This window comes from Doryrhamphus excisus, linkage group LG23, assembly GCF_037039965.1.
Source record: "Doryrhamphus excisus strain RoL-2023G ecotype Guam linkage group LG23, RoL_Dexc_Guam_v1.1, whole genome shotgun sequence".
NCBI classification, from domain to species: Eukaryota; Metazoa; Chordata; class Actinopteri; order Syngnathiformes; family Syngnathidae; genus Doryrhamphus; species Doryrhamphus excisus.
In genome coordinates this window covers 9412344-9435072 of record NC_136379.1, presented here as the reverse complement: position 1 = coordinate 9435072, position 22729 = coordinate 9412344, and the positions used below count along the sequence as shown (strand labels likewise).

The window sequence follows — 22729 nt, the reverse complement described above, 5'->3', positions numbered from 1 at the left end:
AGGTAATAAGTGGAAAATATATCGGAAGAAAATCTGACCAATCAGTGCTCAGAAAGGGGCAGAGAAGGCCGGCATGACTTCCGGCGGCGCCGTGACGCAGTTGCATAAAAGTGTGCAAATTATGCCACAATACCCCCCCCCCCCACACCTCTGTGATTCTAAAGTGCGTCCCCCGCAGCCGCGCTGAGACAAAGAAGTCGCAGTCCAGTCACGGCCGCCGCCTATCATCTCGGGCCCGATGTGTCCCCACGCCGCCCCCCCTCCCCCATCCCCCTGCCCCCCCGATGGCACAGCATCTGCCGCAAACATGAAGAAGATGATTCGCCGGGCCAGGGGCGTCGGCACGCGGGCGCGGGGATGATGAATAGGCAAGTTTGGGAAGCAGCGGGATGAGTAAATACATCTCCGGGGGGGGGGGCGGGAAGAGTCCGGAGCTGACCTCGAAGAGACTACAAGTGGCCAAAAAAAAAAAAAAGGGAGGAGCCGCCACGCCAACATGGCGGCTGACAACAAATAAAACAACAGGAAGACGTTTGTTTTGACGGTTCTTCTCATAAAGCTTCGAAGGAACCTGTCGCGTCTTTAAGTCCCGCTGCCCTCTAGTGGTCACACATGGATCCACTCGATCCGTGAACCGGATTTCGGAGCGTCGGAGACTTGGTAACTTACATGCAAGACCAGATCCATAAAGTTCCTTACCTGAAGAACACCAACGTCTCCCACAAGTAGATCCCCAGCGCGTTCAGACGGCACATTTTGGACAGTCTCATTTTGTGTTTTTTTTTTTGGGGGGGGGGTAGGATTTAGGGGGGTCACCGGGGTAAACGGAGGAAAGGGGGGTCACACTCTGAGAGGCGGAATCTCCCCTTCAGAGGAGGAAGACAGGGAGGAAGAAGGGGGGCGGGGGCGTAGGTGGGTTCCGGACCTCCAAGGTGAGTTATCGGACAGTGACCCCCGCAGCCATGGAATCGAACCTGTGTCCTCTCCTGGAAGACACGGACACACACAAGAGGGAGAGTGGGGGCAGGTTGGGGGGGGTGTCCAGGTTGGGTTTTTTTTTTTTTTTTAAGTGGGAGTGGGAGGGGGGGGAGGAAGGGGGAGCAGAGGGTCTCTCACAGGACGTTAATTGGCTCACAATTCCACCTGGTTAACGATCCTCCCTTGATATCGGCAAAATGAGGTATATTCCTTCAAGGGGGGTGGTGGGGGGGTTCTCAAAGTGTGTTAATCCACGGAGAGAGTGGACCCCCCACACTCTGTCAGACGCGGCTGCGGCGTTCCTGCCTCATTCATCCCCACCAGGACCGGAGCGTCCCCCCCCAAACCCCTCCGCCGGCACCCCCCCCCCAGAGCTGCTGCAGGTCCCGCTCGCCGTGCACGGTCACACGGTCAGGGGTGCGCGTGGACGTGGGCTCCGCGCTCGGCTTCTTCCATCGTCAGTTTAGCGGTCCGAGTCTTGACACAACGCACCGGCGGACTGCTTGCATCCGCTCTCGGGCGCGCCGCCTGCGGAGACCAAGTTACCGTGTGGACGGCGCGGCGTGTCAGCCTGGGAGGAATGATGATGCTGCAGTCATTTAGCAAAAACTCCCACTAACGCGCCGCCGACCGAGCCGCACGACACGCCCACAGGGCGCCGCCATTGGCCCCCGCGAGGCGACACGGCTCGCTGCTGATTGGCCGCTCGAGATGTCACTCAGCGACCCCGAGCAACAACATTCCTTTTCTTCGTCTTCAACGCATTAAAACTCATTTACCCGACTCAACTTTAAAACTAAATTCCTCATTGAAGAGCGAGAATATTATTTCGACTCTGGTCTGACTCCTCTTGGCGTCATTCCGTGACCGTGAAACGCAAAGTAAAGTGTTGAATATTTCAAATCGGACGCCACCATTAGTGTCATTTAGCTGCTATTTATAGTCACGGCGGGATAGAAGTGGCCCACTGATGAAGCCCGTGCTAGCAGGGCTGTGTGTGCACTTGCATACTTACACTTGGGCTTTTGAGTGCATAAGTGTGCACTTGTGTACTTACACTTAGTCTGACGAGTGCATAAGTGTGCACTCGCGTACTTACACTTAGTCTTACAAGTGCATAAATGTGCACTTGCGTACTTACACTTAGTCTTACAAGTGCATAAATGTGCACTTGCGTACTTACAGTGAGTCTTACGAGCGCATAAGTGTGTCACTTGTATACTTACACTTAGTCTTACGAGTGCATAAGTGTGTCACTTGCATACTTACACTTAATCTAGCGAGTGCATAAATGTGCACTTGCGTACGTACACTTGGGCTTTTGAGCGCATAAGTGTGCACTTGTGTACTTACAGTGAGCCTTACGAGCACGTAAGTGTGTCACTTGCATACTTACACTTAGTCTTGCAAGTGCATAAGCGTGCACTTGCGTACTTACACTTTAGTCTGTTGATGGATAAGTGTGCACTTGGGTACTTACACTTGGGCTTTTGAGCGCATAAGTGGGCACTTGCATACTTACAGTTAGTCTGTTGATGATAAGTGTGCACTTGGGTACTTATACTTAGTCATTCAATAGACAAGTGTATGTACACTTGCATACTTACTGTTAGTCTTACGAGCGCATAAGTGTGCACTTGCGTACTTACACTTAGTCTGTTGATGGAAAGTGTGCACTTGCGTACTTACAGTGAGTCTTACGAGTGCATAAGTGTGCATCTGCGTACATACACTTAGTGTGTTGATGGATAAGTGTGCACTTGGGTACTTACACTTAGTCATTCAATAGACAAGTGTGCACTTGCGTACTTACACTTAGTCTGTTGATGGATAAGTGTGCACTTGGGTACTTACACTTAGTCTGTTGATGGATAAGCGTGCCCTTGGGTACTTACACTTAGTCATTCAATAGACAAGTGTGCACTTGCATACTTACACTTAGTCTATTGATGGATAAGTGTGCACTTGGGTACTTACACTTAGTCTATTGATGGATAAGTGTGCACTTGGGTACTTATACTTAGTCATTCAATAGACAAGTGTGCACTTGCATACTTACACCTGGGCTTTTGAGCGCATACGTGTGCACTTGTGTACTTACAGTGAGTTTTACGAGTGCATAAGTGTGCACTTGCAAACTTACACTTTGGCTTAGGAGTGCATAACTGTGCACTTGTGTATTTACACATGGTCTGTTGATGGATAAGTGTGCACTTGGGTAAAAAGCATCATAAACTTTGTGTTGCTTCGTTTTGCTTTTTTTGGGTGGGGGTGGGTGGGTGGGGGTGGCATCAACGGGACATACCTTTGTGTCCCGTCATTTTGATTGTCGGCTAAGTGTGTGCAGCTGACGGTGGTCTTTGAGTCGCATTTAAGAGGTCCATTTCTTCACAACCGCGAGGGGAGCACATTTAGCCAGATGCTTCATTTATCCCGGACCTAATGAATGCAGCACTCGGCAACGAGGGGCCCGCCATCTCTGGTAGTCACCCAGGAAGTCAAACACGGACGCTAAAGGACACTTTGGGTTGCAGGCGGAAAATAAATAATAAGCACCAGAGGGGAAAGAAAGCTCACCTGCAGTCAACCCAAAAAGAAAGTTAGGAGTAAATGGATCCAAAGCGGCTTTTGTGCACTGTCACTTTTCATTTTCTTCAAGCTTTAAAAAGAAAAACGTGACCTTTACTTTGAGCGTGTGCGGACCGTCACGCCTGGCTGACACACTTTTAGTTTTTTTTCCTGTCAAAAGGAGACGCCGACCCCGAGGCGGGGCTCGACTCTTACCAGCATGTCGTCATTAGGACCAGAATGCTTCAAACACAAAAGTGGAACTTTTCAAGACAGGGACACATACTGAAAATCTGGATGGGGGGTGGGGGTGGGGGCTAAGGGGGGGTTGCAGATGCTTAAAAAAAATTCCATCTCCATCAAGACACTGAAGTTGTCTGTCAAAAAAATTCACTCTACTCTGTATCTGCCTGGATTACATCCCTGTGACCTTGACAACACTAGCAAGAGTAAGGTGACAAGGTCAAACACTTCCCAGGTACACATACTTACACCTGGGCTTTTGAGCGCATAAGTGTGCACTTGCTTACTTACAGTGAGTCTTACGAGTGCATAAGTGTGCACTTGGGCACTTACACTTAGTCATTCAATAGACGAGAGTGCACTTGCAAACTTACACTTAGTCTGTTGATGAATAAGTGTGCACTTGGGTACTTACAGTTAGTCTTACAAGTGCATAAGTGTGCACTTGCGTACTTAGTCTTTTGAATGCATAAGTGTGCACTTGCATACTTACAGTGAGTCTTACGAGTGCATAAGTGTGCACTTGGGCACTTACACTTAGTCATTCAATAGACGAGAGTGCACTTGCATATTTACACCTGGACTTTTGAGTGCATAAGTGTGCACTTGCATACTTACAGTTAGTCTTACGAGTGCATAAGTGTGCACTTGCAAACTTACACTTAGTCTGTTGATGAATAAGTGTGCACTTGCGTACTTAGTCTTTTGAATGCATAAGTGTGCACTTGCATACTTACACCTGGACTTTTGAGTGCATAAGTGTGCACTTGCATACTTACAGTTAGTCTTACGAGTGCATAAGTGTGCACTTGCAAACTTACACTTAGTCTGTTGATGAATAAGTGTGCACTTGCGTACTTAGTCTTTTGAATGCATACGTGTGCACTTGCATACTTACAGTGAGTCCTTACGAGTGCATAAATGTGCACTTGCAAACTTACACTTGGGCTTGTGAGTGCATAACTGTGCACTTGCGTACTTACACAACAGTCTGTTGATGGATAAGTGTGCACTTGGGTAAGAAGTATAAACTTTGTGTTGCTTCGTTTTGCTTTTTTGGGTGGGGGTGTTGGGGGGGGCTACTAAGGGGGGGTTGCAGATGCTTCAAAAAAATTCCATCTCCATCAAGACACTGAAGTTGTCTGTTGAAAAATTCACTCTACTCTGTATCTGCCTGGATTACATCCCCGTGACCTTGACAACACTAGCAAGAGTAAGGCGACAAGGTCAAACACTTCCCAGGTACCAGTATCATTCCTTTTATTCCGGAGAGACATTTTAATCCCGGCTGGGAGATAACAGGTTACATGAATAGAGCTAAAGAAATAGCTTTTTCCCGTGCAGAAACTATTAACACGCACACACACAGGTAATTCCGACAGCGTTCCGGTCCAGGATGTGGATGACCTCTAACAGCGGAATGATAGCGCTCATGAAAAAACATGAGGCTACAGCGTTCATAACGCTAACATGGAGGAACGGAATTCAGCAAAAGTCTGAGGAAAAAATCTGGATGTGTCCTACATGTACACTACCGCTCAAAATCTCAAGAGTTTTTTTTTGTCCGGTCCAGTTCTTGGAAGTCCGGCATCCTGAAGTGGCCCGCTTCACTGTTGATACCGACACTGGTGATTGACGGCTACTATTTAGCGCAGCTGCCAGGTGACGACCTGTGAGGCGTCTTTGTCTTAAACTACACACTCTCAGATATTTGTGCGGCGTTTTTGTGTCCTTGTTAGACCCGGTTTGCGCTGCTCTCTGAAGGGAGTAGTTAACAGCATGGTAAGAGATTTTCGTTTTAGTTTTAGTTAATCTATTAGCCTTATAAAATGATGAACTTGGATTAGCAGCCATACCAGGAGATTGATGCAGAGGACTGACAGTTGTTGATAGTAGGCCTCTATGCTAAAATGTACATCCTTCTTTCAAAATCATATCATTCATTTTAATTGTTTGGGAAATGGATAAAAAAATTTTGGGAAATGGAAAAAATTGTTTGTAAAATGCATGAAAATTTTTTTTCTTTGGAAAACACTCTCAGATATGTCTTCTTGCAGAGTTGTGCAGCGTTTTTCTGTCCTTGTTAGACCCAGTTTGTGCTGCTCTCTGAAGGGAGTAGTTAACAGCATGGTAAGAGATTTTAGTTTTAGTTTAGATTTTTAGATGGCTTTTCTAATCATCTTATAATCCTTATAAAAATCCTTATAAAAAAATATATAAAATAAATAAAAAATATAAATATACAACAAAAACAAAAAATATAAAAAATATTAAACAAATATGAAAATATATAGCAATTTTTTTATAATTGTTATAAATCTCTTACCATGCTGTTAACTACTCCCTTCAGAGAGCAGCACAAACTGGGTCTAACAAGGACAGAAAAACGCCACACAAATATCTGAGAGTGTGTAGTTTAAGGTCGTCACCTGGCAGCTGCGCTAAATAGTAGCCGTCAAACACAAGTGTCGGTATCAACAATGAAGCGGCTACTTCAGGATGCTGGACTTTAAACTGGGTCTAACAAGGACAGAAAAACGCTGCGAAAAAAAATTGTTTTGTGAAATGCATGAATTTTTTTTTCTCTTTGGACAACAAATACATTTGCAAGTGATCCCAAACTTTTGAGCGGTAGTGTAGACTTCAACTCAAGTACCGCTTTAAGCTTCTGGACGGAACCACAACTGTTGGAAGCTCACCGAGGCTCACAATTAGTAGAGTGAGGACATTGCGGGGGCGTTCAAAGACAAAAACCTGACAATGGAGATTTATTCGGGCTTACAACGATACAACTTATAATAAAAATAATTACCCATAAAGAGACTAACATGGCGGTCCAGGAGAAGAAGAAGAAGAAGAGCAATGAGCAAGGTGCTCGGTGTGGTGGTGAAGGTCAGCCTCGGGAACGTCACGCACAGAAAATAACGACAAACGACAGAGGAATGTGGAATGAACTTTGACCCCTGTCAGAGCGGCTGCCTGCGCGCCGGCGGGGGCCGCGGCGAGGCTGGCATGCAAACCTGCTAGCGATCGCAAAAACACGAAACTCCAAATGACTTCAGCCAAAGTCCACCGTGAGGCTGATGAGAAAGGATGACGAGGGATCATGGAGGAGCATGCTCACCGTGTCGCCCCCCCGCCCCCCCCCCGTAATGGCTTCAAACTAGCAAATAACGTGCCTGGGCTCATGGACTTGTCTGTTTCCTTCAACAGGCACACCAGGTTTCTAGCCCGGAGGCTCATCCAAAATAGCTCAGTGAGGTTACATCACATCCTGCTCGCTCATGACTAAAAGTTCTACAGCAGCCGCTCTGCTCCGTCCGCTCCACGGCGATGGCACATCCGCCATTTCCACTCTGCTTCCTGTACTCTTTGATTGGCAGCCGTTTCCCCGCCCCCTCGGAACAGGTTAGTTCAGGGGTTCCCAAATTTTACAAACTTAGGGCCCCACTTGAAAATATAAAAAATGTCCACGCTCCACATTTGTCCTATAAACAATACACAGACGAAATGCTGCGTTCTCAGAGCGCTTAATTTAATATTATTATTATTATTATTATTATTATTAATAACTATATATTATTAAAATATACAAAAACAATAAAATAATAATTATTATAATCACTATTATTATTATCAATAATAATGATAATAACTAAAAAATATAAAAACATAAAAACAATAAAATAATAATAATAATTATTATCATTATTAATAGTAATAATAATGATACTAATTATTACTATTAATAATGACAATAAAAATTACACATTTATGGACATTTATGATAATGATAATTATTATTAATAATGATAGTAATAATTATTATTTTATTGTTTTTATATATTTGTATATTTTATAGTAAAAAAATACAATATAAAAACAATAAAATAATAATTATTATTAATTATTATTATTAATAATAACAATGATAATGATAATAATTATTACTACTACTAATAATAATTATTATTTTATGGACATTTATGATAATTCTAATTATTATTATTAATATGATAATACTTATTATTTCATTTTTTATATATATTTGTATATTTTATAGTAAAAAATACAATATAAAAATATAAAAAAATTAAAATAATAATAATAATTATTAGTAATAATTATTATTAATAATGATGATCATAATTATTATTTTATAGTTTTTATATATTGTTATATTTTATAGTTATTAATAACAATATTATTGTTATTAATAATAACAACTATAAAATATAACAAAATATAAAAACGATAAAATAATTATTATCACGATTATTATTAATAATAATGATAAAACATACCAAAATAAAATAATAATTATAATCATCATAATTATTAATAATAATGGTAATTATTATTATTATTAATAATGATAATAGCGTCCACAACTCAATACAAAGGGTCCAATTATGAGGATAATAGCTCCCCTATAAGATAAACGACAAAAAAAACAAAAATGTAATGGTGGTGTCGACGGTGTATTGGGTCCGTTGTCGTCATACCGCCGAGCACAGGTTCAAATCCCTGGCCTGCTCCTTTTAAACCTTCTTAACAGGCGAGTGCTGCGGTCCAACCCAGCACGTTGTCCTCATCTCGGCCCTATTTCCGAGGACCCGACCCGCTCTGCTAAGTGGACTGTTGTAGCGCCGCCTTGCAGGCTTCTAATGGTTCCAATTACTTCCGCTTTTGTGGCTCCGAGCAGCGAGAATAAGAGCGGGGAGCGTCGCCTCGGTAAACATCTGCAGCCTCCACGTCGTTAGCAGACGCAGGATGTGATTCCCGCTCTGCTCCTCCATCTTCCTTTTGTTGCCTCGTCCTCGTCTGAATTGTCCCGCCAAGGCCCGAGCCCAGCTGTGCTCCCCGCGGGCGCGGCGAACAGATGCGGCGGAGACGGAGACTTTTTTTTTTTTTTCCAGTCTCTCAAAATGTTGCACAAAAAAAATTCACAAATTCGTCATTTTTGACTTTTAAGTCGGAGCTAAATCGGCTAAACGTGTGTCCCGCGCTCGGACGCCCACTTCCACTAAGCCAATACGCTCGGCATCAAGCATCGTCGCGGCGTGGCCTCATGAATAAAACACACATCAACGACCGTGTTCATGCTAATACGGGATAGCAGGCTAATTGTAAATATTTACATGGCTTTCATTTGTACGCATACATATTCATGCTGGTGTGCAAAGAGGATTCATTATTCATCATGAATATCCCTGGCGGTGTTCAAACCCCCATAACCACAGTGTCCACAGTGTTACCATTTCATTCTTTTCACCAGGGTCTCCAAAGTGTGGCCCGCAGCTCCCGTGGCAAAAAACAACAAACAGTAAACAACAGTAAAATTGTAAAAACTTGCAAAAATAATAACACCAGTAGCTTCTAGTAATAATACACTACCGCTCCAAAGTTTGGGATCACTTGGGAATTTTTTTTGTCCAGTCTGAGATATGGCTAAACTGCACACTCTCAGATATGTATCGTTTTTATGTCCTTGTTAGACCCAGTTTGTGCTGCAATCTGAAGGTAGTAGTTAGAGATTTTAGTTTTAGTGTAGATTTTTTGTGAAATGGAAAAAAAATGTTTGAAAAAAATTTTTGTATGAAAATTTGTTTTTCTGGGTCTAACAAGGACATAAAAACGATGCATATTTGAGTGTGTAGTTTGAGACAAATGTCTTTGTTTTCCAAAGAAAAACAAATTTTCATGCATTTCACAAACATTTAAACTACACATTCAAATATGCATCGTTTTTCTGTCCTTGTTAGACCCAGTTTGTGCTGCAATCTGAAGGTAGTAGTTAGAGATTTTAGTTTTAGTGTAGATTGTTTGTGAAATGGATAAAAATGTTTGTGAAATGCATGAAAATGTGTTTTTCTGGGTCTAACAAGGACATAAAAACGATGCATATTTGAGTGTGTAGTTTGAGACAAATGTCTTTGTTTTCCAAAGAAAAACAAATTTTCATGCATTTCACAAACATTTTTTTTCCCATTTAAACTACACATTCAAATATGCATCGTTTTTCTGTCCTTGTTAGACCCAGTTTGTGCTGCAATCTGAAGGTAGTAGTTAGAGATTTTAGTTTTAGTGTAGATTTTTTGTGAAATGGAAAAAAAATGTTTGTGAAATGCATGAAAATTTGTTTTTCTGCGTCTAACAAGGACATAAAAACGATGCATATTTGAGTGTGTAGTTTGAGACAAATGTCTTTGTTTTCCAAAGAAAAACAAATTTTCATGCATTTCACAAACATTTTTTTCCATTTAAACTACACATTCAAATATGCATCGTTTTTCTGTCCTTGTTAGACCCAGTTTGTGCTGCAATCTGAAGGTAGTAGTTAGAGATTTTAGTTTTAGTGTAGATTGTTTGTGAAATGGATAAAAATGTTTGTGAAATGGAAAAAAATGTTTGTGAAATGCATGAAAATTTGTTTTTCTGGGTCTAACAAGGACATAAAAATGATGCATATTTGAGTGTGTAGTTTGAGACAAATGTCTGTTTTCCAAAGAAAATTTTTTTCATGCATTTCACAAACATTTTTTTTCCATTTAAACTACACACTCAAATATGCATTGTTTTTCTGTCCTTGTTAGACCCAGGTTGTGCATGAAAATTTGTTTTTCTGGGTCTAACAAGGACATAAAAACGATGCATATCTTTGGTGTTTAGTTTAACCATATCTCAGACTGGTCAAAAACATTCCCATACAAAGCAGCACAAACTGGGTCTAACAAGGACAGAAAAACGATGCACAACCATGCAAGAAGAAGATTCATTTTTATTTGTGAAATGGAATAAATTGTTCGCAAAATGCATGAAAATTTATTTTTCTTTGGAAAACACTCTCAGATATGTCTTCTTGCACAGTTGTGCAGCGTTTTTCTGTCCTTGTTAGACCCAGTTTGTTCTGCATAAAGTAAGCATAAAGGGATGTATTTCATGGATAATTATTTTAAGCTATCTAAGCTTTTCTATGCTGTAACTAGCAAAATGTTACATTCATGAATAATGCAAAAACAATGGTGGAAATTTTCAATGTTAACCAAAAAACACTCTAACCGGGGCATACGCTAACTGAGGTAGATTTTTTCTTAGGGGAAAAATGTACACTTTTTTCATACATTTTGGGTTTTGTTTGACTTTTGGGGACAGATTACAAATGAAAAACAAGTTTTCACAGTATTTGAGTTATTTTTATTTATTTTACTTTTACTGCGGTTGCGGTTTTTAAGTGACATTCAAATAAAGTTGGATTGCGTAAAAAAAAAAAACATCTACGAGACAAAGTTAACATTCAGGCTGTTTTACGCATAAATATGGATCATATTATATATATATAGATAATATTATAGATAATAATTATGCTAATTATTATAGCATTAGCATAGCCCGGCGTCCTTTGACTTTGGCTGCATGTGGCCCTCGTACTCGTACTCCCGAATCATGTGCACTGGAATAACACGGTTTCATGGGCACGTAGTTCAGGTAAAGATGGTTCACAAAACAGGAAGTGACATTGACCATAAGGCACTTTGATGTGTGTGTGTGTGTGTGTGTGTGTGTGTGTGCGAATGCGTGTGTGTAATTAGAGTGAGTGCTTTATGGTGCGTTTCAGTGCACTCGGTCCTCACTGACTCTGACATTCACGTCAATACAAGTCGGACTGTGATGGATTACACACACATACGCACATATATACACACACATGCGCACACACATGCACGCACACACACACACAACACGGATGAGTTTGTACCGCTTGGGAATCGGATGCACAAACGATACCTTAGCATGATAGCATTGAGTGTTTGGACAAGTCTCTACTTATGAAAGTGGCTAAAATGCAACAATGCCAACATTAGCATGCTAACATGCTAACATTAACATGCAACACCATAAAGCAACTATGCTAATATTAGCATGATAATGCTAACATGCTAACATCTGACATGATAGCATTGTTTATATACAAAGGTTTCTAGATATGGAAACAGCTACTATGCTGGCGGTTAGCATCTTAGCAATGATAACGTTAACATGCTAAATGTTATCGCCGTATATAGCCATGACAATCATCAGTGAGACCAAACAATGGTACCATGCTAACATTAACATGCAACGCCAAAAAGCTACTATGCTAATATTAGCATGATAGTGCTAACATGCTAACATCCCTAAAAAAAATTTGAGGTGTCTGGAACAGTTAATTAATTAGTTTTTTGCTATAGCAAAACGCGCCTTGGTTAGTGTCCATTTTGGTTTGAGCCGGACCTTCTGGAACGGTTAATTGGTTATTTTCTATTGTAAAACTTACAATTGCCTTGGTTAGAGGACGGAACGGACCAGAGACAAGGTCACGTTCATCAATCATAAGTGAGACCAAACAATGGTACCATGCTAACATGAACATGCAACACCAAAAAAGCTACTATGCTAATATTAGCATGATAGTGCTAACATGCTAACATCCCTAAAAAAAAATTTGAGGTGTCTGGAACAGTTAATTAATTAGTTTTTTGCTATAGCAAAACGCGCCTTGGTTAGAGTCCATTTTGGTTTGAGCCGAACCTTCTGGAACGGTTAATTGGTTTTTTTCTATTGTAAAACTTACAATTGCCTTGGTTAGAGGACGGAACGGACCAGAGACAAGTTCACGTTCATCAATCATAAGTGAGACCAAACAATGGTACCATGCTAACATGAACATGCAACACCAAAAAAGCTACTATGCTAATATTAGCATGATAGTGCTAACATGCTAACATCCCTAAAAAAAATTTGAGGTGTCTGGAACAGTTAATTAATTAGTTTTTTGCTATAGCAAAACGCGCCTTGGTTAGAGTCCATTTTGGTTTGAGCCGGACCTTCTGGAACGGTTAATTGTTTTTTTTCTATTGTAAAACTTACAATTGCCTTGGTTAGAGGACGGAACGGACCAGAGACAAGTTCACGTTCATCAATCATAAGTGAGACCAAACAATGGTACCATGCTAACATGAACATGCAACACCAAAAAAGCTACTATGCTAATATTAGCATGATAGTGCTAACATGCTAACATCCCTAAAAAAAAATTTGAGGTGTCTGGAACAGTTAATTAATTAGTTTTTTGCTATAGCAAAACGCGCCTTGGTTAGAGTTCATTTTGGTTTGAGTCGGACCTTCTGGACTAATGAGTGTTTCCTCCTGCAGATGATTGGAGATGTTCAACCGTATCACACTGATCCAGAGCGCCATCACCTTGCATGCGGCGTGGAGGCGGAGCATGGCCTCCTGCGTGTCCTACGATGCAAAACAACGCATATAGAGCGGGGGGTGGGGTCGGGGGGGCGGTGGGTATTATATAATTGGGGCTGTCGACTCGACTAAAGCGGAGGAAGCTTCGAACTGGCGGCCATATGTTGCCGTGAGGATGATGATGATGATGATGGCATTGAATAGCGTGTGCTGAAGGTAAGGAAGCCGCGTGCGCTAACATACGATGACGCTAATGGCGAATGACGGATGAGGTGGACTCATTAAACAATGACGTGCCTCGCGGGCCCCCCCCGTGTCCGAGCTCTCATGAAGCATACGCGGCGCTCTCGTCTCGTCCGTCATGTCAGCGGTGACGTAAAGGAGGCAACGGCGGCGGCGGCGGCGGCGGCGGCGTGGCTCATGCTAAACGATGAGTGTGCGTTCCGTTTAGCATGGACGTGAACGTTGCTCACGGAGTCATGCCATGCCATTTTTATCCCGTGTTTACAAGCCACGGGAGGTCAAGGGTCGTTTCGCCCTGCGGGCTAACGATGCCTGATGCTAGCTAGCTCCATGCTAGCGTATAGCGTGCTATTTTTATACCTCATATGCACTTAAGTGCTCATGACATCAAAACACATTGTTCCTGTGCAAAATAATGTTGCCATGGTTACCCAATTCTATACCACAGGGGTCTCCAACCAGTGGGGGGGGGGCCGCAGGAAGCTTTCACATGTACCCGAGCCTCACATAAACCACAATTTGGGACTCAATGTGTGTAAGCAAAGAAGGTGTTTGTGTGTTCCCGGCAAAATCGGTGCGTTACACCCACTAGAGCAGTTGGTCTCAAACATGCGGCCCGCGGGCCAAATGTGGCCCGCAGGACACCAGTTTGAGGCCCCCGCCCTTGATATGAACGTTTAATGTTAGTGCGGCCCGTGCAAGTTTGATATGGATGTTTTTTATGGAAAAAATTATTACGTTTGATTAATGTTCATGTTAAAGGTTAAATAACTGTTAATAGTTATCCTCCCTGTCCGTGTGGAAGTGGTAAGTTTTTGGCTATTTAAGTTTATTAACAGTAATTACCGGATGCAGAGGACTGACAGTTGTTGATAGTAGGCCTCTATACAAAAATGTACATCCTTCTTTGAAAATCACTTCATTCATTTTTATTGTTTATGAAATGGATAAAAATATTTTGTGAAATGGAAAAAATTGTTTGTAAAATGCATGAAAATTTTTTCTTTTGAAAAACTAAGACATTTGCATTTGCAAACTTTTGAGCGGTAGTGTATAGGCAAACAACCATTCACACTCACATTCATACCTATGGACAATTTTGGAGTCGCTAACTAACCTAGCATGTTTTTGGAATGTGGGAGGAAACCGGAGTACCCGGAGAAAACCCACGCATGCACGGGGAGAACATGCAAACTCCAGACAGAGATATCCGAGAGTGGAATTGAACCCGTGTCTCCTAGCTGTGAGGTCTGAGCGCTAACCACTCTAACCACCTAACCACCGTGCAGCCCTATGACTATTATATGAAGATCCAAATGCATTAATGTGTATTGTTGTCCAAATGGAAACCAATTGTAGTCAACGCATACGAAGCAGCTGATGTCATCGCAGCTTCTGATACACACACACAAGCGCTGCTAAGCCTCGTTAGCCTGCTGGAAGATTGTCCTCTGCGTTCCATATGGCGCACCGACGCCTCTTAAATCCCCAAGAGAGACGTCAAGATTTAATTTTCCCGAGTTATGAACCCTGGAGAGATGGCGGCCAACATGGCGACGATGGTCAATGGTGTCATTAGGCCTATTTTAGGGGGTACTTCAGACCCCCCTAAAATGTTCTTAAGCCCGGCTAAATAATTTTGGTATTTTTAAAAATTAATTTAATTAATTAATTAATTTTTACCCAAAAAAAATCTGACAAATTTCATTTGTCGCGGCGGGTTTTTTTGGCGGTTTGTGACGCGGTCATGCCTGGTTTGGCGCTCGACCGAGAAGCACAAGTTATACAGGAGCGGTCCGGTTGCCGTGGCAACAGCATCACGTGGCCCCTGACGTCAGCAGCCCCGTTAAACGTCCATCTGCTCTCGTCCCAAAACGAGCCGGCAGAGCAGGAATTTGACGGTAGTGGGATGAAGAGAAGAGAGGATGATTATTATTATTATTATTATTATTACATTATTATTATTTTTATATTATTATTATTATTATTTTTCTATTCTTCTTTTGGCTGACATTTCCGCTCTTCCTCTCCTTGAACCCGCTGGTGTTTGCGTCGAGAAAGGAAGCCGCCTCACCTCTGCCGCCATGGCGACCGAAGCGTGATTGATGGCGGCGTGGTGACGAGGATCCCTATGTCGCCGTGCGGGGGGGCCAATTAATCATTGTGACACTGCCGCTGAAATGTCATTTCTACATCCTCCACAAATATGAAACACGTTTAGCGGCTGGAGGAGCACATCTCACTTACTTCTGCTTCACATTTCTACTATTTGTCACACAACACACACACACACACACACAACACACACACACACACACACACCGTGTCTGGAGTGATGCATGGAAGCGGTTTGGATGATTATGAGGTGCAGGAGGAGACTGTGAGTGAGCGGTAAAAAGATTGTAAGTGGCAGAAGGAACGTAAATAGTGTTTAGACCACAAAAGTAAATATTATATTCAAGGTGGAGCAAGTGTGCACTTATGCACTCGAAATGACGACGTGTAAATAGGCAAGTGTGCACTTCAGCACTCACAAGACCAAGTGTAAGTGAACAAGTGTGCACTGATGCACTCACAAAACCGAGTGTAAGTAGGCAAGTGTGCACTTAAGCACTCAAAAGACCAAGTATAAATGACAAAGTGTGCACTTATGCACGGAAAAGACCAATTGTAAGTACACCAGTGTGGACTTAAGCACTCAAAAGACCAAGTAGAAATAAGAAAGTGTGCACTTATGCACTCAAAAGACCAATTGTAAGTACACTTAAGCACTCACAAGACCTAGTGTAAGTAGTCAAGTGTGCACTTCTGCACTCAAAAGACCAAGTGTAAGCGGGCAAGTGTGCACTTATGATCTCAAAAGACCAATTGTAAGTACACAAGTGTGGACTTCAGCACTCAAAAGACCAAGTGTGAGTGAACAAGTGTGCACTTATGCACTCAAAAGACTGATTGTAAATAGGCAAGTGTGCACTTAAGCACTCAAAAGGTCAAGTATAAATGAAAAAGTGTGCACTTATGCACGGAAAAGACCAATTGTAAGTACACCAGTGTGGACTTAAGCACTCAAAAGACCATGTATAAGTAAGAAAGTGTGCACTTATGCACGGAAAATACCAATTGTAAGTACAAAGTGTGGACTTCAGCACTCAAAAGACCAAGTACAAGTGAACAAGTGTGCACTTATGCACTCACAAAACCGAGTGTAAGTAGGCAAGTGTGGACTTAAGCACTCAAAAGACCAAGTATAAATTAGAAAGTGTGCACTTATGCACAGAAAAGACTTTTGTAAGTACATAAGTGTGCACTTAAGCACTCAAATGCCCAAGTGTAAGTACACAAGTGTGCACTTAAGCACTCAAAAGACCAATTGTAAGTACACAAGTGTGGACTTCAGCACTCAAAAGACCAAGTATAAGTAAGAAAGTGTGCACTTATGCATGCAAAAGACCAATTGTAAGTAGGCAAGTGTGCCCTTATGGGATATTTTTATAGAAAATACCACAAATTATGCTTTGTAGCATTATCAGAGCACCGATATTCCCCGATATAGTCGACATAATAAGACTGCCACTTTCTTCCCGGCACATTTCTTCATCCGCGACAATACCCACTGTCCTGCCAGCTTTGCCGTAATCGTCTTCATGATGCCGACGCCCACCAGCCGCCACCAAGGAACAACATCTCACTCGCTTCCAGCTACTCGCCTCCACTCCACATCACACACACGCACACACACCTACGGGGCCATTCCCACACTGCCAGTGTCATCGCATGACTTTTGGTCCAGCATGTGATGCTTCGTGTCCACTCACAGTCACCCCACCCCCCCTTCCTCCGCCGCCCCTGCAGTAATTTAGTGCACACAGTCAATGAAACACATTTACTACACAGCACTGGGCCTTTGTTTACACATGCACACACACATTTGCACATGCATGAGGAATCATAAAACATGCATCAAGAATAATAAACGCATGCATCCAGTGCACTGAGTACTTAGTGAGTGTGTGAATGTTGGCAGTGCAGTGGTGTCGCATATCCATTACTGTTCTTTACACACGCTTACGTTCCTCTTCTCGTCTCCGTTTTAATGGTGAATGATGGGGATGCAGTGTTTTCACCAATATTTGCATCACCCCGCGTCCCTTCACGCTGCTGTTGTTCAATAATTCATAACAAAGTATTGTTTTGGATTTGAAGGTGGTAAGTGTACATCACTGCACACAACATTTTCGGTCTTTAAGTGCTATATGCTGGTATTAATAGTGTACTGCAGTTTAATATACGCACTTTGCAGTGTAAACACACTTATGCAGTCAGAAGACCAAGTGTAAGTAAGCAAGTCTGCGCCTATGCACTCAAAATGACAGAATGACTCTAAATGAAAAATAGGCAAGTGTGCACTTCAGCTCTCAGAAAACCAAGTGTACTTGAACAAGTGTGCACTTGTGCACTCACAAGACCAAGTCTAAGTGAACAAGTGTGCACTCACAAGACCAAGTGTAAATAGGCAAGTGTGCACTTATGCACTCAAATGACTATGTGTAAATAGGCAAGTGTGCACTTCAGCAATCACAAGACCAAGTGTAACTGAACAAGTGTGCACTTATGCACTCAGAAGGCCAAGTGTAAGTGGGCAAGTGTGCACTTATTAACTCAAAAGACCAATTGTAAGTACACAAGTGTGCACTTGTGCACTCAAAAGACCAATTGCAAGTACTCAAGTGTGGATTTAAGCACTCAAAAGACCAAGTATAAATTAGAAAGTGTGCACTTATGCACGGAAAAGACCAATTGTAAGTACACAAGTGTGCACTTATGCACTCAAAAGACCAAGCGTAAGTGGGCAAGTGTGCACTTATGCACCCAATAGACCAAATGCAAGTAAGCAAGTGTGCACTTATGCACTCAAAAGACCAAGTATAAGTACACAAGTGTGCATTTAAGCACTCAAAAGACCAATTGTACGTACACAAGTGTGCACTTAAGCAGGTAGCAGTGAGTGCTGTGATAAAAATGACTTGAAACATTTCCTGCGTCAATCAGAACCAGATCAGACACAACCAGAACCGCTGAAGACCCTTCTCGCTACGAAGCACGCCATCCTCATCCTCCTCTACACTCTACACACTTCTCCACGTCCGTCTCGACCTTGTCTCCATCGTGTCCTCGCCCTCCTTTCCCTCCTTCCTCGCTCACGGACCACCATCTGGCCTCAGTCAGCCATCTTTAATGGCTTCATCACGGGCCGCGGGATGCTGCTCAACCCGGATCAGGGATTGGCTGAACGGACCAGCGCCGACCCCCCTCCCCTCCCCCCCTACATCAGGGCGGCGCTACACTGAGTAATGATGCCTGCAGTGCTGAGCGGGTCGAGCCAGAACATAGCATGGAGAACACAAACATGCTCAGCTGACCCACAACTGCGAGGAGACACACAACCGCTACACACTTTTACACACAACGACAACACACTTTACATACAACCGCTACACACTTTACACACAAACACTACATAGTATCATGAGTGGGTCCATTTGGTTCTGGGAGGGGTCAAGTGGGGTTGAAAAGTCAAGTCAAGATCAAGTATAAGTAGGCAAATGTGCACTTATGCACTCAAAAGACCAATTGTAAGTACAAAAAATGTACACTTACGCACTCAAAAGACCAAATGCAAGTAGGCAAGTGTGCACGTATGCACTAAAAAGACTAAGTGTAAGTGGGCAAGTGTGCACTTATGAACTCAAAAGACCAATTGTAAGTACACAAGTGTACACTTGTGCACTCAAAAGACCAATTGTAAGTACACAAGTTGTGAAGTTGAAAAGTCAAGGGGTTGAAAAGTCAAGTCAAGACCAAGTATAAGTAGTCAAATGTGCACTTATGCACTCAAAAGACCAATTGTAAGTACACAAATGTGCACTTACGCACTCAAACGACCAAGTATAAGTAAGAAAGTGTGCACTTATGCACCCAAAAGACCAAATGCAAGTAGGCAAGTGTGCACGTATGTACTAAAAAGACTAAGTGGAAGTGGGCAAGTGTGCACTTATGAACTCAAAAGACCAATTGTAAGTACACAAGTGTACACTTGTGCACTCAAAAGACCAATTGTAAGTAAGAAAGTGTGCACTTATGCACTAGAAAGACCAAATGCAAGTAGGCAAGTGTGCACGTATGCACTAAAAAAGACTCAGTGTAAGTGGGCAAGTGTGCACTTATGCACTCAAAACACCAATTGTAAGTACACAAGTGTGCACATAAGCACTCAAAAGACCATGTATAAGTAAGAAAGTTTGCACTTATGCACTAGAAAGACCAAGTGTAAGTGGGCAAGTGTGCACTTATGCACTCAAAACACCAATTGTAAGTACACAAGTGTGGGCTTCAGCACTCAAAAGACCAAGTATAAGTAAGAAAGTTTGCACTTATGCACTAGAAAGACCAAGTGTAAGTGAGCAAGTGTGCACTTATGCACTCAAAACACCAACTGTAAGTACACAAGTGTGCACTTAAGCACTCAAAAGACCATGTATAAGTAAAAAAGTTTGCACTTATGCACTAGAAAGACCAAGTGTAAGTGGGCAAGTGTGCACTTATGCACTCAAAACACCAATTGTAAGTACACAAGTGTGGACTTCAGCACTCAAAAGACCAAGTATAAATAAGAAAGTGTGCACTTATGCACTCAAAACACCAACTGTAAGTACACAAGTGTGCACTTAAGCACTCAAAAGACCATGTATAAGTAAGAAAGTTTGCACTTATGCACTAGAAAGACCAAGTGTAAGTGGGCAAGTGTGCACTTATGCACTCAAAACACCAATTGTAAGTACACAAGTGTGGACTTCAGCACTCAAAAGACCAAGTATAAATAAGAAAGTGTGCACTTATGCACTCAAAACACAAACTGTAAGTACACAAGTGTGCACTTAATCACTCAAAAGACCATGTATAAGTAAGAAAGTGTGCACTTATGCATGGAAAAGACCAATTGTAAGTACACCAGTGTGCACCTATGCACTCAAAAACGACTTAGGAGTTTTTGATCTCTGCTCTGGAGGATGGTGTGGGCGGAGCTAAGATGTAGCCAATGAGAAAAGGAGACGCACTTCCTGGATGTGAACCTGAATGAGATGAACTCAAGTTGACCCAGATGAGACCAGAACCAGAAGAGAGATTAACATAACTTGTAATTAAAAGACATCGGGCCTCCAGAGAGGTGAAGCGATATCTCACTCTGTAAGAAATCTCTGAACCGCAAATCTCTGAGTGAAGTCGGAACAAAGAGTGTATATTTCAGACATGGAATTCCCTCCTCTTCATCTTCAGCGACATTCCACATTCCGCCGTGTCTCCAAGGAGACGAGACGAGCGTGAGCGGGGGGGGGGGGAACAAAGTGGAGCACAGCGATGGAATCAATCATCTCCATCTTTTTATTGCCGTGAGTTCTCCTTCAGAAGAACGTCATAAAGTCCGACCCCCCCGTCCCCCCTCGCCCCCCCCCCCCAAATGGCCTGTGAGGAAAAATGATGGGATGGCCAGCAGAGGCCGGCTTTCACATCTTCTCGGAGCTTTATGGTCCGTGAACGCTGGGAACGTTTTCTGCAATCCTTCATGGAATATTCCGACATCCAGTCCACCATCTTCTTCTTCTTCTTCTTCTTCTTCTATGGTTTCATCATCAACAACAACAACAACACAACTACTACTCTACTACTAAACACTACTACTACACACTACTACTGTACCAGTAAACACTGCTGTACTACTACAGACTAACACTGTTAATAGTGTACTACTACACGCTACTACGCTACTGTACTACAGTTCACCTCTACAACTCTACTACTGCACACAAGAGATACTACTACTACTGTACCAGTAGACACTACGACTGTACTACTGCTGCACACCACTAAACACAAAGGACACTACTACTGTACTAATACACAATACTACTACTACGCACTACTGCACCCTACTTCTGTACCAATAGACACTGCCGTACTATTACATACTACTACTGCAGACTAATACTGTACTACTGTACCAGTAAACACTGCTGTACTACTACACACTCACTACTACTATACGCTACTGTACACCACAACTCTACTACTACACACTACTACACACAAGAGACACTGCTACTTCTGTACCAGTAGACACTATGACTGTACTACTACACGTGAGATACTACTACACACAACTACTATACCAACAGACACCGCTACTGTACTACAACACACTACTACTATACTAATAGACACTACTACTGTATTACTACACACCACTATGATACCAATAGACACTACTACTGTACTACTACACACTACTACAATACCAATAAACACTACTACTGTACTACTAGACACCACTACTGTACCACTACACACTACTACTGTACTACTAGACACTACTACTGTACTACTAGACGCCACTACTATACCAATAGACACTACTACTGTACTACTAGACGCCACTACTATACCAATAGACACTACTACTGTACTACTAGACATCACTACTACTGTAACGATAGACACTACTACTGTACTACTAGATACCACTACTGTACTACTAGACGCCACTACTATACCAATAGACACTACTACTGTACTACTAGACATCACTACTACTGTAACGATAGACACTACTACTGTACTACTAGATACCACTACTGTACTACTACACACTACTACTATACCAATAGGCACTACTACTGTACTACTAGACACCACTACTGTACTACTACACACTACTACTATACCAATAGACACCACTACTGTACTACTACACACTACTACTGTACTACCAGACACACCGATACTGTACCAATAGACATTACAACTGTACTACTACACACTACTACTGTACTACTGCACACTACTACTGTACTACTAGATACCACTACTGTACTACTACACACTACTACTATACCAATAGGCACTACTACTGTACTACTAGACACCACTACTGTACTACTACACACTACTACTATACCAATAGGCACTACTACTGTACTACTAGACATCACTACTATACCAATAAACACTACTACTGTACTACTCACTACTATACCAATAAACACTACTACTGTACTACTACACACTACTACTGTACCAATGGACACCACAACTATACCAATAGACACTACTACTGTACTACTACACACTACTACTGTACTACTACACACTACTACTGTACTACTGCACACTACTACTGTACTACTAGACGCCACTACTATACCAATAGACACTACTACTGTACTACTACACACTACTACTGTACTACTAGACACCACTACTGTACTACTACACACTACTACTACACCAATAGACACTACTACTGTACTACTAGACATCACTACTGTACTACTACACACTACTACTGTACTACTAGACACCACTACTGTACTACTACACACTACTACTACACCAATAGACACTA

The 22729-nt window shown here is 42.2% G+C and overlaps 1 protein-coding gene across 5 annotated transcripts in view; it reads right to left on the bottom strand.

The window, feature by feature from the left end:
• glra1 (glycine receptor, alpha 1) overlaps nt 1-22729 on the bottom strand; it is a 108429-nt gene that overhangs the window by 45970 nt on the left and 39730 nt on the right. For 2 of the 5 annotated variants that reach the window (XM_058064700.2, XM_058064701.2), the window contains exon 1: nt 700-1578. The exons of 2 other annotated variants lie outside the window; for them this stretch is intronic. In XM_058064700.2, the coding sequence (XP_057920683.1) occupies nt 700-770 (71 nt within the window). In that variant the 5' untranslated portion in view covers nt 771-1578. Of the gene's footprint in view, nt 1-699; nt 1580-22729 lie in introns of those variants that run through there. One more of the 5 variants, XM_058064699.2, reaches the window with a different exon arrangement.